This window comes from Stegostoma tigrinum, chromosome 14 (assembly GCF_030684315.1).
Source record: "Stegostoma tigrinum isolate sSteTig4 chromosome 14, sSteTig4.hap1, whole genome shotgun sequence".
Classification (NCBI taxonomy): domain Eukaryota; kingdom Metazoa; phylum Chordata; class Chondrichthyes; order Orectolobiformes; family Stegostomatidae; genus Stegostoma; species Stegostoma tigrinum.
The window spans coordinates 73,500,781-73,514,224 of NC_081367.1; the positions used below are offsets into that span (position 1 = coordinate 73,500,781).

Below are 13,444 nucleotides of genomic sequence, written 5' to 3' on the forward strand. Positions count from 1 at the left end.
ATTGTGTAGAAACTCCAGCTGTCAACATCTACAGATTCAATGCCAGCGTATTCTTTGTGACAGAATCATTTTTGAAAATAATTCTCAGATGTAGTTGGTCTTAATTCTTATTGCAAAACGTAGCTTTTGAATAATAACTTGAATCAAATCATTCAGCCAGAAGTGTCATGTGGATGATGCATCTCAGTATCCTCCAGATGACAGTAATCACCAAATCCTATTCATTCTACATGATTTTAAGAAACAGTTGGAGACTCTGGATACTACAAAGGTTATGTGCCCTGACAACATTCTGGAAATAGTGCTGAAGACATACTCCAAAACTTGCTGCACCTCTTGCTAAGCTGCTTCTTACAACTAACATCTACCCAACGAAGTGGAACATTTCCAGGTATGTCCTGTAGACAAAGAGCAGGAAAAATCCATCTGGCCAATGGCCATTCCATCAACCTACTCTGAATCAGTTCAGTAAAGTGATGAATAGTGTCAGTAACAGTGCTATCAAGCAGCACCTGCTTAGCAATAACCTGCTGAGTGATGCCCAGTTTGGGTTCTCCTAGGTCACTTAGCTCCTGGCCTTATTACTGCCTCAAACATGGACAGAAGAGCTGAGAATGTCAGCCCTTGACATCAAGGCCGCATTTGGCTGATGGGCATCGAGGAGCCCCAGCAAAACTGGAATCAGTGGGATTTAGGAAAAACTTGTCAATGTTTGGAGTCATACTTGGCATATAGGAAGATGGTTATGGTTGTTGGAGGTCAGTCATCTCAGCTCTTTGGCCCAACAATCTTCAACCGCTTCCTCAATGACCTTCACTGTATCGTAAGGTCAGAATGTGCAATCATACACGACCAATGTTCGGAACTATTCACAGCTCCTCGGATTCTGAAGCCGTCCATGGCTAAATGCAATATGATCTTGACAATATTCAGACTTAGGTTGAAAAGTGGAAAGTAACATTTGCACTACATGAATGCCAGCCAATGACCATCTCCAATTAGAGACAATCTAATGATCGCCCTGTGACGATCAGTTGTCTGACCATAACTGAATTCCTCAACGTCAACATCCTCGGCCTTACCATTGGCCAGAAACTGAACTGGACTCACCATATGTATAAAGAGGCTAGGAATGTTCAACAATGCTTGTCCACCATCCTCAAGGCACAAGTCAGAAGTGTGATGGAATGTTCCTCACTTATCTAGATAAGCGCAGCTCCACTGAGACTGAAGAAGCTTGGCAGAACTGCCAGCTTGATTGGCCACCCATCCATAAGCTTTGTCACTCCACCACAGACACTCAGTAGCAGTAGTATGTATCATCCCACATGATACGTTGCCGAAATTCACCAAAGATCCTTAGACAGTACTTTCCAAACCCATGACCACTACCGTATAGAAGGACAAGAACAGCAGATACAATGGAATACCACCACTTGCAAGTTCCCCTCCAGGCCACTCACCATGTTGAACCGTTCCTTCAGTGTCACTGGGTCAGGATCCTGGAATTCCCTCCCGAAAGGCAAATGTAGATCAACCTACAAGACTGAAGAGGCTCAAGAAAGCAGCCCATTATTACCTTCTCAAGGACAGCTGGGGATGGGCAATAAATGCAGGTTGAGCCAGCGACACTATTTCCCATGTATGAATTAAATTCAAATTGCCCTGCTATTTTGTCACACTTGACCAATTCCACCATCTCGTTCATCTGCCCCATGCCATTCAATTCAGTGTCAGCCTGTTGTTCTTGGGAAGCATCTCTTAACCACAGAGTATCTTTTTGTTGAGCTCTCCTTACCTTCCGCTTCTGTTGTTTTCATCAACTGCCATATCCTGTCATTGGATAGCAATTGATGGTGGAGGGCTTTTGAGGCTGGGTCATTAAGTTTTTTTTCAAGGCTGAAGTAGATAGATTTTACATTGGGAAAGGAATCATGGGTTACAATGAAAAGGAAAGAGAGTGGAATTGAAGATTATCAAATAAGCCGTGATCCCATTGATGGAATAAATGCAGTGGGCTGCATACCCTACTTCTGCCCCTGTGGTCTTACAGCTGTTGCTTGCTCTGGGCTCTGCCCACCAATACACAAACTATTAAGCAAACCAATCTGAATAATTTGGGCAGACGGAAACTTATTGTTATAAATGTTCTGTCCACATGTGGATCCTTTTATATTCTTCCATTCTGGCTTTCTATTCAAACTGTTTATGAAAACTGCATGTTTTTTTTTTCTGCTGCCCTCTTGCCTGCAGAACACCACTGCTATTCATGGAGTTCACTTCATTTCAATGCAAGTGTGGGTACACTGTACAAGAAATTATGATGCAAGAAGTTGACAGATGAGTTCAGTTGTAAGATTTTTAATATAGTGTAGACAGTATTCAATATATTGTAGGAAACAATTGAGAAGAACTTAATTGTTATCATGTATATCTGACATTCCAAGCATGGTACTTTTAATCTCTGTGCATGATTGCTACAGAATTACTAATTATTTATAAAAAAGATGATTTACAAACAAGCGACGCTGCTTTAAGTTTTAATTGTAAGCTGCACAGCTTGACAACTGGGAAAAGCTTGTCCAAAACTTGAGGCCTGATTGATTTCTGGTTGACCATGGCTGTCAAATCTGGGATTAACATGGCAGTACAGGAAACTACACATTCTAGGCCTTGCATGTTGTGGCTAATTTAAAAAGCTCACTCTTGCGAAGCTAAAACAAGCAACCAAGATCTAGATCTTTGGTTTCTCTGTCTTTCTTGTCAGTGCAGCTATGATTTGTACAATATCGAATGCTTGAATGTTCTTTTCTGTCCTGTCTGATGAATATTTTGTGTTTAATGCAGAGGGGTTTTACCAGGTCTTTGTCACAAACAAAAAAAACCTAGTACTCCAAGATTAATTGTAACAAAATAATTAAGGTAATTTTATTTACTAAGACTTTGGAATAGCGTACTTTCAATTGAAATATGAAAATTTGTTAATTATCATTATTAAACCTAGACAATTCAGCCATTCATTAGTGACTCTCTGCGTTCACTTTTGCAGATTCCGGAATTTGACAATCTCTATCTGGATATGAATGGAATTATTCATCAATGTTCTCACCCAAATGATGAAGATGTGCACTTTCGAATCTCTGAAGAAAAAATTTTCGCTGATATTTTCCACTATGTGGAAGTATTATTTCGCATCATCAAACCAAAGAAGGTCTTCTTCATGGCAGTTGATGGTGTGGCTCCAAGAGCAAAATTGAATCAACAACGTGGCAGACGTTTTAGGTAAGAAATTGTTTTGTGGGCAGTTCAGAATGGTCAAAGCACTTGTGAGATGCTTTGCACCTTTATTCCCGAAGTAGCTGAGTCACAAAACCCAAGAAGATTCAGTCAGTTAGTTTGCCTTTAATGGGCAAGTCATTAACCCTGGGCGAAGGAATGAACACACATCCGGAGTTGTTCCTCACAGTGGCCACTGCTGCAGCGCACTTCTGTGCACACAGAGGACAAATTGAACTCAGCTCTGCCTCCTGTTATCTCTCAGACTGCCAACATTTGGTGTACCAGATCCCATGTAAATTTTGGGATTGGCGAAAAAAACCAAAGAACTATGGATGCTGGAAATCACAAAACAAAAACAGTAATTGCTGGCAAAACACAGCGAATCTGGCAGTGTCTGTGGAGAGAGATCAGAGTTAACATTTCGGGTCCAGTGACCCTCCTTCAGAACTGATGCCACTTTGTAAGGCAGTAATTAACAAAGTTTGGAAAGGAATAAGTCCAAGAAAAATATGCAAAAACAAAATGTAGGTGTTGGATATCCAAAATGAAGATACTGGAAATAATCAGTTGGGCAGCATCTACGCAGAGAGAAATATGATTAACATTTCAGAATGAGTTTTCATTTGAACGGCTTGGCAGGGGATTGAGCAATACTGATACCGCTGAATGAAATGGTTAGATTTTCTCTTTGTTGGCTGTTGTAATGCACATGTGTAGCATGAATGCCACTTGCTACTTATCATCCCAAGCTTGGATCTTGTTTCAGCTCTTGAGGAACTGAAACTGTGCTGAACCTTGTGCTGTCATAATTTACCTGTTGTTCTGAAGACAAAGTCATTAATAAAGGAAATACAGACGGCTGGGCATAGAACACTACCCTGAGAAACTTTGGCAGCAATGTGCTGGGGTTGAGCTGATGGATTGTGGTTGTGGGAAGCCATCTTCCTTTATAGTATGCGAGACTCTAATGAGTGAAGAGTTTTCCCTTTGAATCCAATCAATTTCGATGTCGCTAGGGTTTGTTGACATTACATTCTGTAAAGGGCTGTTGCTGTCAAGTCAGGAATTCAGCTGTTTTCTCCATGTTTGAAACAAGGCTGCAGGATAGAGGATGAGTGTCCTTTGGGGAATACAAACAGTTGAAATGTTGGGAAGTTCTGTAGGTTTCAGGGCAGCACAGTGGCTCAGTGGTTAGCACTGCAGCCTCACAGTGCCAGAAACCCGGGTTCGATTCTACCCTCGGGCGACTGTCTGAGTGGAGTTTGCACATTCTCCCCAGTCTGCGTGGGTTTCCTCTGGGTGCTGCAGTTTCCTCCCACAGTCCAAAGATGTGCAGGCTAGGTGGATCGGCCATGCTAAATTGCCCGTAGTGTTCAGGGGTGTGTGGATTATAGGGGGATGGGTCTGGGTGGGATACTCCAAGGGGCGGTGTGGACTTGTTTGCTGAAGGGCCTGTTTCCATACTGTAGGGATTCTGATCTAATCTAAATTGTTGAAACAGACATCTGAGAGGGTGAGGGCCTCAGGATGAGCCTGAGATGGACTGTTCACTCAGTGCTTCTTGAGGATGGTGAAAAATGCTTCAACTTTGTCTTTTGCATTGATGTGCTGAGCTCTCCCATTGTTGACTATGGGAATGTATTTGGAGCCGCCTCCTATGGTTTGTTGTTTAGTTGTCCATGCCGTTCAAGTCTTGATATGGTAGAACTCTCCAGCTTTGGTTTAAATTGTTAGTTGTGGGGTGGTAATTGCCAGCAATCACCTAGCTTACGAGTATGATTGTCTGCCTAAGAAATTCTGTGACACTGCTCATGTGTTCTGTAGGTCCTCTGTGGCTGAAGAGCTTGATCCTAGCGCAACATTCCCTACCAAACGTTTAGCAAGTGTTTCCAGGAGGTGGAATTAGTCCTTGGCCTCAAGGTTGATGGCATGCTATTCTCTGGTTCCTTTGCCATAATTCCTCTTGTTGACGGATGTTCTCAAAGAAGTGTGCCCCTCCAAATTGGTTTCTTCTGAACAATGGTTTCCAGGTGTTGATTTCTTCAGTTACGTTTCTTGCAATAAAACTTCAGAGAATCCTTGAAGATCTTCCATTGGCCTCTCTCAGTCGAGTGCCTTCCATGAACTGGGCGAAGATGATCTGCTCTGGCAGTCTGAACTCGGCATCCAAAGCATGTAGCCGGCCAGTGGAGTTGGTTACGCATGATTATGGCCTTTGCTGGTGCTGTCGGCTCCTTTGGGGATGCTGATGTCAGCGTGCCTGTCCTCCCAGCTAATGCAGAAAATCTGTCTCGGACTGCGTTGAAGGTACTTCTCCAGGGCCTTGAGGTATCATCTATATGTTGTCCAAGTTTTGGACCCATATGGTAGAGTTAGAAGCATGATTGACTATACGCAAAGTTCGTGATATCAGCACAAATGTCCCAGTCATTGAAGGCACCCGCCTTGGGCAACTGAAACTGGCATTCACGGATTGGATATAATGCTGGATCTCCACGTCAATCTCATCCTTAGATGAGAGGAGACTCCCCAGTTGGGGGAAATTTTCCACGTTTGGAAAGATTTCTCTTTTGATCTTAATGGAGGGAGAGACTGGAACTTGGCCTGGGAGTGTTCGGTAAAGGGTTGTTTTCTTGAGGTTGAGGCTGAGACAAATTCTTCAATGTACTTCCATGGAAGTATTAAACCAGGCTTGAAGATTCTCTTTTGAGACTGTGGAGATGAAATTGTCATCCATATACTGGAGTTCCATGAGTGATGTCAATGTCATTTTCTTCTTGTATTTCAACTAGTCGAGGTTGAAAAGTTTCTCACCCGTCTTGGAGACACCACATCATTGAGAAGCTCATTGTTGACAAAATGAAGAATGAACTGCAACGATTCAAGAAGGCAGCTCCCCATCACCATCTCAAGGGAAATTAGAAATGGGCAATAAATGCTGGCCTAAACAGTGTCACCCACACCCCATGAACGGATAAAAACTCCCTGTTTTGGATGGGACAGTGGGACAAACACTATTAGATCTAGTCATGAGCAATGAGCCTGATTTAATTAGTGACCTGGTTGTTCATGAGCATTTGACAAACAGCGATCATAATATGATCGCATTTCATGTAGTGTCTAAGAAATAAGCAAAGATCAGATACTAGAATTTTGGATTTAAGTAAGGCAAGCTTTAATGAGCGGATATCCTAACAACGACGAGTCAAAATACAGAAGGGAGTTAGAGGGCTTGGTGACGTGGTGCAGTGAAAACAATCTGTCTCTCAATGTCAGCAAAACTAAAGAAATGATCGTCGACTTCAGAAAGACCAGAGAAGAACATGTCCCCATCTACATCAATGGAAGTGAGGTTGAAAGAGTGAAGAGCATCAAGTTCCTCGGAGTGATGATAACTAGCAACCTGTTTTGGACTTCCAATGTAAATGCAACAGTCAAGAAGGCACAGTAACACCTCCTCTTCCTTAGGCAGCTGAGGAAGTTTGGCATGTCCGTAAGGTCCCTCACCAACTTCTACAGATGCACCCTAGAAAGCAAACTGTCCGGGTGCATAACGGCCTGGTTTGGCAACTGCTCTGCCCAGAACCGTAAGAAACTACAGAAGGTGGTGAGCACAGCCCAGACCATCACTGAAGCCAACCCCCCATCCACGGATTCCATTTACACGGCTCACTGCCGCGGAAAGGTGGCCAACATCATCAAAGACCCATTACACCCCTATAATGATCTCCTACATCCTCTTCCATCAGGCAGAAGATGCAGAAGCCTGGGCACACGCACGGGCAGGTTCTGGAACAGCTTTTTCCATTATCAGACTGTTGAATGGACTGTAGCCTCAAATAATGTAATCTGTATGCCTCTTAGTCTTTGTGATCCGTACACCGTTCTGCTTGCTGTGATCTGCCTGTACAACTTGTAAACAAAGCTTTTCACTGTATTTCAGTACGTGTGACAATAAAATTCATCATTCAATGATGGGATGGAGCAGAGACTGTTGACAGTCAACTGGAAGGCATTGTTAATAGGCAAAACAACTTGGGAACATTCAGCGATAGCAAGAACTGCAGATGCTGGAGTCAGAGACAGCACGGTGTGCAGCTGGAGGAAACAGCAGGTTAGGCAGCATCAGAGGAGCAGGAAAGTTGACGTTTTGGGTCGGGACTCTTCAGGACTGGCGAGGGGCAAGGGAGCTGGTAAATAAATAGAGGGAGGAGGGGTGGGATGGTGATAGGTAGATGCAGGTAGTGGGTAGTAGGGATTGGTCAGTGAAGGGTGGAACAGATAGGGAGGGTGGACAGGTTGTGTCAGCTCAAAGAGGCGAGAGGGAGGATGGGTGGGGCTGGGAAAAGTTTGGTGGGATGGTGATAGATGGATACAGGCCCCTTTTCCCCTGTAATACCAGCACCGTCTCTTACCTCTTCCTCCGCTACATTGATGACTGTATTGGTGCAGCCTCGTACTCTCATGAGGAATTTGAACAGTTCGTCAACTTTACCAACACCTTTCTCCCCCAGCCTTAAATTCACTTGGACCATTTCTAATATCTCCCTGCCCTTCCTGGACCTCTCTGTCTCCATCAATGTTAACTGTTTTTACAGTGATGTCTATTTCAAACTCACTAACTGCCACAGCTACCTTGATTACACCTCCTCTCACCCACTCACCGGCAAGAACATAATCCCTTACTTCCAATTCCTCCACCTCTGCCGCATCCGCAACCAAGATGGAGTGGTCCACTCCTGGACATCCCAGATGTCCTCCATTTTAAGGACTGCAACATCCCCCACCCGCCACCCCCCAGGCGCGCGCGCACGTGCACACACACAGACCCGCGCACACAGACAAACCCGCGCACACGCTCTCTCGCGCACACACACACACTCTCTCTCTCTCGCGCACACTCACACACACTATCCAGTGATCAAAGGTGCTGTACTTCTGCCCTCAAGGCCCGTCACCACCACAAGAGTAAAGGCAAAATCCCCCTGGTCCTCACATACCACCCCACCAACCTCTGCATCCAGCCTATCATCCTCCACCACTTCCACCATCTGCAATTCAAACCCATACCCAAAGAGATATTTCCTTTCCTCTTTGCCTTTCATAGGGACCACTCTTCCCATGACTGCCTCATCTGCTCCACACTCGCCACCAAACCGGGCACCTCTCCTTGCAACCACCTGCCTGTACACTGTCCTCTCACAAGCTTTCCATATCCAAAAGGGGTTCATCTGTACATATTCCAACCTGGTCTACTGTGTCCACTGCTTCTGATGTGGTCTCTTCTACATCACTGAGACCAAGCATAGACTTGGTGACAGATAGATAGAGCATCTGCTCACTGTACGCAGTAATCCTTCCGGTTGTGAACCACTTTAATTCCCCTCCCACTCCCTGGGTCTTATGCCCATCCTCAGTCTCTTCCAGTGTCACAATGACACCACTTGCAAACTGGAGGAGCTGCGCCTCATATTCTGCTTTGGGAGTCTACAGCCTGATGGCCTGAGCCTAGAATTCGCCAGTTTTAAAATCTTCCCATCCCCAGCATCATCCCATGACCAACTCTCCCTCTCATCCCCGCCTCCTTGACCTGACACAACCTGCCCATCTTCTCTTCCACCTGTCCACACCTCTTACCTCACTGACCAATCCTCACCACTGCCTACCTTCCCCAGCCCCCCCCCCCCTCTCTATTTATTTCCCCCCAATTTCTGGAGAAGGTTCCTGACTCAGAACATTGACTTTTTTGCTCCTCTGCTGCCTGGCCTGCTGTGTTCCTCCAGCTCCACGCTGTGTTAACTCAGGAACATTGGAAGGAACATTTAATGTTATTCAAAAACAGTTGGTACCCATGAGAAGGAAAAGCTTAACCTCACAAAAAAGCAGCTGTGGGTATCTGAACCAGTCCGGGACAGCATAATATTAAAAGAAAGGGATAATAAAAATGCAAAGAGGAGTACCAAACCTACAGAATGGGATAAATACAAAGACCAGCAAAGGGCCACAGAGTTAGAGCAGCTAAAAGAGATTATAAAGGAAAATTTGCAAGGCACAAGACTGTTCCTGGCCCAATGAAGGCCGACTGTGAGGATGTTGGCAGTCACCATGAGGACATGGCAGATGTACTGAACAATTATTTTGCTTCGGTACTCACAGAAAAAGAGGATAGTTTGCCAGAAGTTCCAAAAGAATCAACAGAACATTGGGCCAAGGTCGAAATAAAATTAGTTGAAGTAAATCATCAGTAATGGGCAAGTTAATGGAAGTGAGAGTTACAAATTCCCACGACCTGATGGTTTCTAGCCACAGGTATTAAAGGATGTAAGAGCGCCCATTGGCGATGTCCTGACCATAATCTTTCAAAGCTTCCTGGATTTAGGAGCTGTACCTCTGGATTGGGAATGTGCTCTTGTCAATCTGCTCTTTCAGAAGGGTGACGGACGAAAACCAGGGAATGAAGGGCCAGTTAGCTTGACATCTGTGGTGTGGGATTTGTTGGAGTCTGTAATCAAGGACAGGGCAACTGATCACCTCAAAAAATGCCAACCAATCAGGGAGAGTCAGCATAAAGTCAAGAAGAGTAGGCCATGCGCGACAAACCTGAGTTTTTTTTTTTGAAAGGTGACCGTGGTGGTGCACAGAGACAAGTTGATGGATGCTGTCTCCAGAAGGCTTCTGATAAAGCCCCGCACAAAAGACTGTTAGCTCAGGTGGAAGCCCAAAGAATTGACAGCACATTACTGTCATGGATAGGAAATTGGCCAAGTGACAGGAAAAAGAGTTGGAATAATGGGTAAATACTCAAATTGACACACTCTCCAGTGATCAAAGGTGCTGTACTTCTGCCCTCAAGGCCCGTCACCACCACAAGAGTAAAGGCAAAATCCTGGTGCCCCACAGGGTCTGTATTGGGGCTTCAATTATTCACAATATTCATTGATGACTTGATAATAATGTCAGCGAATTTGAAGACTGACTTTTTACAATGTTGATGACAGCATAAAATAACAGTTCATTGATAGATTAGGTGAATGGGCAAAGCTGTGGCAGATGGATTTTAGTAAAAACAAGTATGAGGCTATCCATTTTGGTCCAAAAAAGGATAATGTCTGAAGTTACGCAACACCAAGTTATAGTCCAAAAGATTTATTTGGAATCATATGCTTTCAAAGCGCTGCCCCAAGGTCCTGATGAAGGGATAGGGCTTTAAAAGCTTATGATGCCAAATAAATCATTTGTATTATAACCTGCTGTCATGTAACTTGTGATCTTGTCCAACCAAGTCCAGTACTGGCACCTCCACATCATAAAGGATGGATCAGGTGTTTTTTTAGTCACAAAGTTAAATAAGTTGAATATCCAACAAGAGTTGGGGATTTAGATATATAGCTCTTTTAAAATGCTATGAACAAGTGCAGAAAATAGTCAACGGTAATGAAATGCTGGCCTTCATATCTAAAAGGCTGGAGTAGGGGGAAGCAGACATTCTGCTGCAGTTGTACAAAACCCTGGTTAGACCCCACTTAGAGTACTTTGAGTAGTTCTGCTAACCACTCCTTAGCAAGGATGTTTTTTGCCCTGGAGGGAGTTGAAAAAGTTTTATGATGTTACCTGGGATTAGATTATGAGGTGAGATTAGGCATTTATTCTCCAGAATTTAACAGTGTAAGGGTTGCTCTAATCAAGGTCTTCAAGATATTAACAGGGAAAGACTGGGTAGGTAACAATACGCTATTTCCGCTGGTTGGGGATTGTAGAAGCAGGGGCATAGGCTAAGATTTAGGGTTAGGCCATTCAGGAGGAATGTTAGAAAGCACTTCTACACAAAAAGAGCAGTAGAGCTTTGGAACTCCCTTGTCAAACAGCAGTCAATGCTCATTCAATTGTTAAATATAATTTTGAGACAGGCTAGTTTTTATTAAGGCTCTAGTTAGATAGTTGTGTGAGTAGTATGTTTTAAATGTAGAGGTTTTTTATTTATTCATGGGATGTGGGTGTCTCTAGTTGTGATGGCATTATTGTAGATCCCTAATCAGCCGTGAGAAGGTGATGATGAGCTGCCTTCTTGAACCACTGCAGTCCATTTGGTATATGCCCACACATTGCCATTCAGGAGTGTTTGTATTAGGATGCGAAGATGCCGGCAAGGAAATAATGTGGAGAAAAGTTATTGGCCTACACCATTCTGGGAAGAAAATTTCTGTATAATGGTTTCAGTAGAAGGGGATTATAAGGTATGATTTAGGCTTAGCTGTAATCATGACTGTGGACTTGGAGCTGACTCTGTTGTTTGGATTGTGCAGTGCTGCCAATATGAATGTGCCGACAGGCATCAGCCTCCCATCACCACTGCTCTCAACGAGAGGGACCGAGCAACGGGTCTTAATGTTGTGTTGTGTTTTTGCTGTGCATGCGATAGAGAGCAAGGAGTAAAGCTTCCTGCTTATCACTGAGTTAACCAGGTTTGAAATTAGGAAATACATCATGTGAAAAATCATTTTTGACACCTTGTGTATGGATGCATGCTAGACAAATAATCACCTACCTCCTTTATAATTCATTCTCTGTCCATGATAATTATTGGAGGAAGGGGAAGCATGCTCTCACTTTGCTAAGTCTCGCCACACTCCGCAACCAATTCATTTATGAGTAAGTCTGTTTTCTGCTGTATACTACTCACTGCATTGTAACAATATTCTTAAATCTAGATCAGCAAAAGAAGCAGAAGAGAAAATTAAAAAAGCATTAGAGAAAGGAGAAATCCTTCCAACGGAAGCCAGATTTGACTCCAACTGTATCACACCAGGTAATGCTCAACTATAATTACTTTTTCTTCAGAATAAATGCATTTATTATGGATTATAACATATTGCACAGGGAAACATAGAGATATAAATTTATTTCCCATAAGTCATAGTTTTCCACAATTTTAATATGTATTATCTGTATTATGGAAATTTGGCAACTTCATTTTTGCAATGGTTGAGATAATTTACTCATGGGACATGGGCACCTTTGGCTGGGTCAGCATCCCTATTTGCTCAACTGGCAGTTAAGAGTCAACCACATTGCTGTGGTTCAGGAGTCGCATGTAGGCCAGACCAGGTAAGGATGGCAGTTTCCTTCCCTAAAGGACACAGCCAATCAGATAGGTTTTTTACAACGATTGACAATGGCTTCATGGTCATTAGATCCTTAAATAAAGATTTTTTTATAGAATTCAAATTCTACCATCTGCCATGGCGGATTTGAACCCGGGTTCCTAGAATGTTAGCTGAGCTTCTGGATTAATAGCTAAGTGATAATACCACTAGGCCATGGCCTGTTTTATTGGATTGATTTCCCCAATTGCATTGAGTTTCTGATTTCATCTGACACAATGATCAGTATTAGGGAGGTTACTTTGTTCTTTCTGACTTCTGGATATAAGAAGATAAGCATTGGCCAATTTTTCCTGGGCTAAACAGAATAGAATAGCCTTCATTCTCACATATACTCCACGAGTACAGTGAAAAGTTTATACATTGCCAATTCTGGTACCAATCATTGAAAATTTTGAGCTTGAATTGAAGCTTTCTTTCATATAATACTCTATCAGCCTAATGTCAAATCTCACTTACGCAAAAAGAAACTTTGAAAAGATGCTAGTGAACGGTGAATACATAAGAAGTTGTTTCTGTATGAGTTGATGCAACGCTTTTTATTTGGTGTTTTGATTTTCAAGAAGTTATTTTGTAACAACATGCAACAAAAGTTCTGATGTTTTCTAAATGTTCCATGGGCTTTGGGAAAACATGATTGTATTAACAGTTTTAAACAAATATGTAACATTGTAATTTCCAACAGGGACTGAAGTGACCAGAAGGTTTATCAAAAGTTTTTGCATTCAGATAGTTAGAGACTGTAGATTTTGTAACTGTGAAACAAATTGATCTGGATTTGCATTAAAACAGGAACATTCTGGAAATACTTGACATAGTGGCAGCATGGGTGGTGTCAGAAACAGAGTTGATGTTTCTTTTCATTGATTCTTCATTCAGAGAGGGTGAGAGCATCTTTGGCTAAGCCAGCATTTATTGTCCATCCTTAATTGCCCCGACGGCAAACTTCCCCATTTCAGTGGCCTGGAGTCACATATAGGCCAAAGCAAGTAATGTTATCAGTT

The 13,444-nt window shown here is 43.1% G+C and overlaps 1 protein-coding gene across 9 annotated transcripts in view; it reads left to right on the plus strand.

The window, feature by feature from the left end:
• The window catches only part of xrn1 (5'-3' exoribonuclease 1), a 144,368-nt gene that overhangs the window by 18,940 nt on the left and 111,984 nt on the right, over window positions 1–13,444 (plus strand). For all 9 annotated transcript variants that reach the window (XR_007248613.2, XR_007248612.2, XM_048541536.2 and 6 more), the window contains exons 3-4: window positions 3,050–3,282; window positions 11,988–12,085. Coding sequence is in view for 7 of the 9 variants with exons in the window: in XM_048541536.2 (XP_048397493.1) it covers window positions 3,050–3,282; window positions 11,988–12,085 (331 nt within the window). In the remaining 2 variants the exon portion in view is untranslated. The remainder of the gene's footprint in view (window positions 1–3,049; window positions 3,283–11,987; window positions 12,086–13,444) is intronic.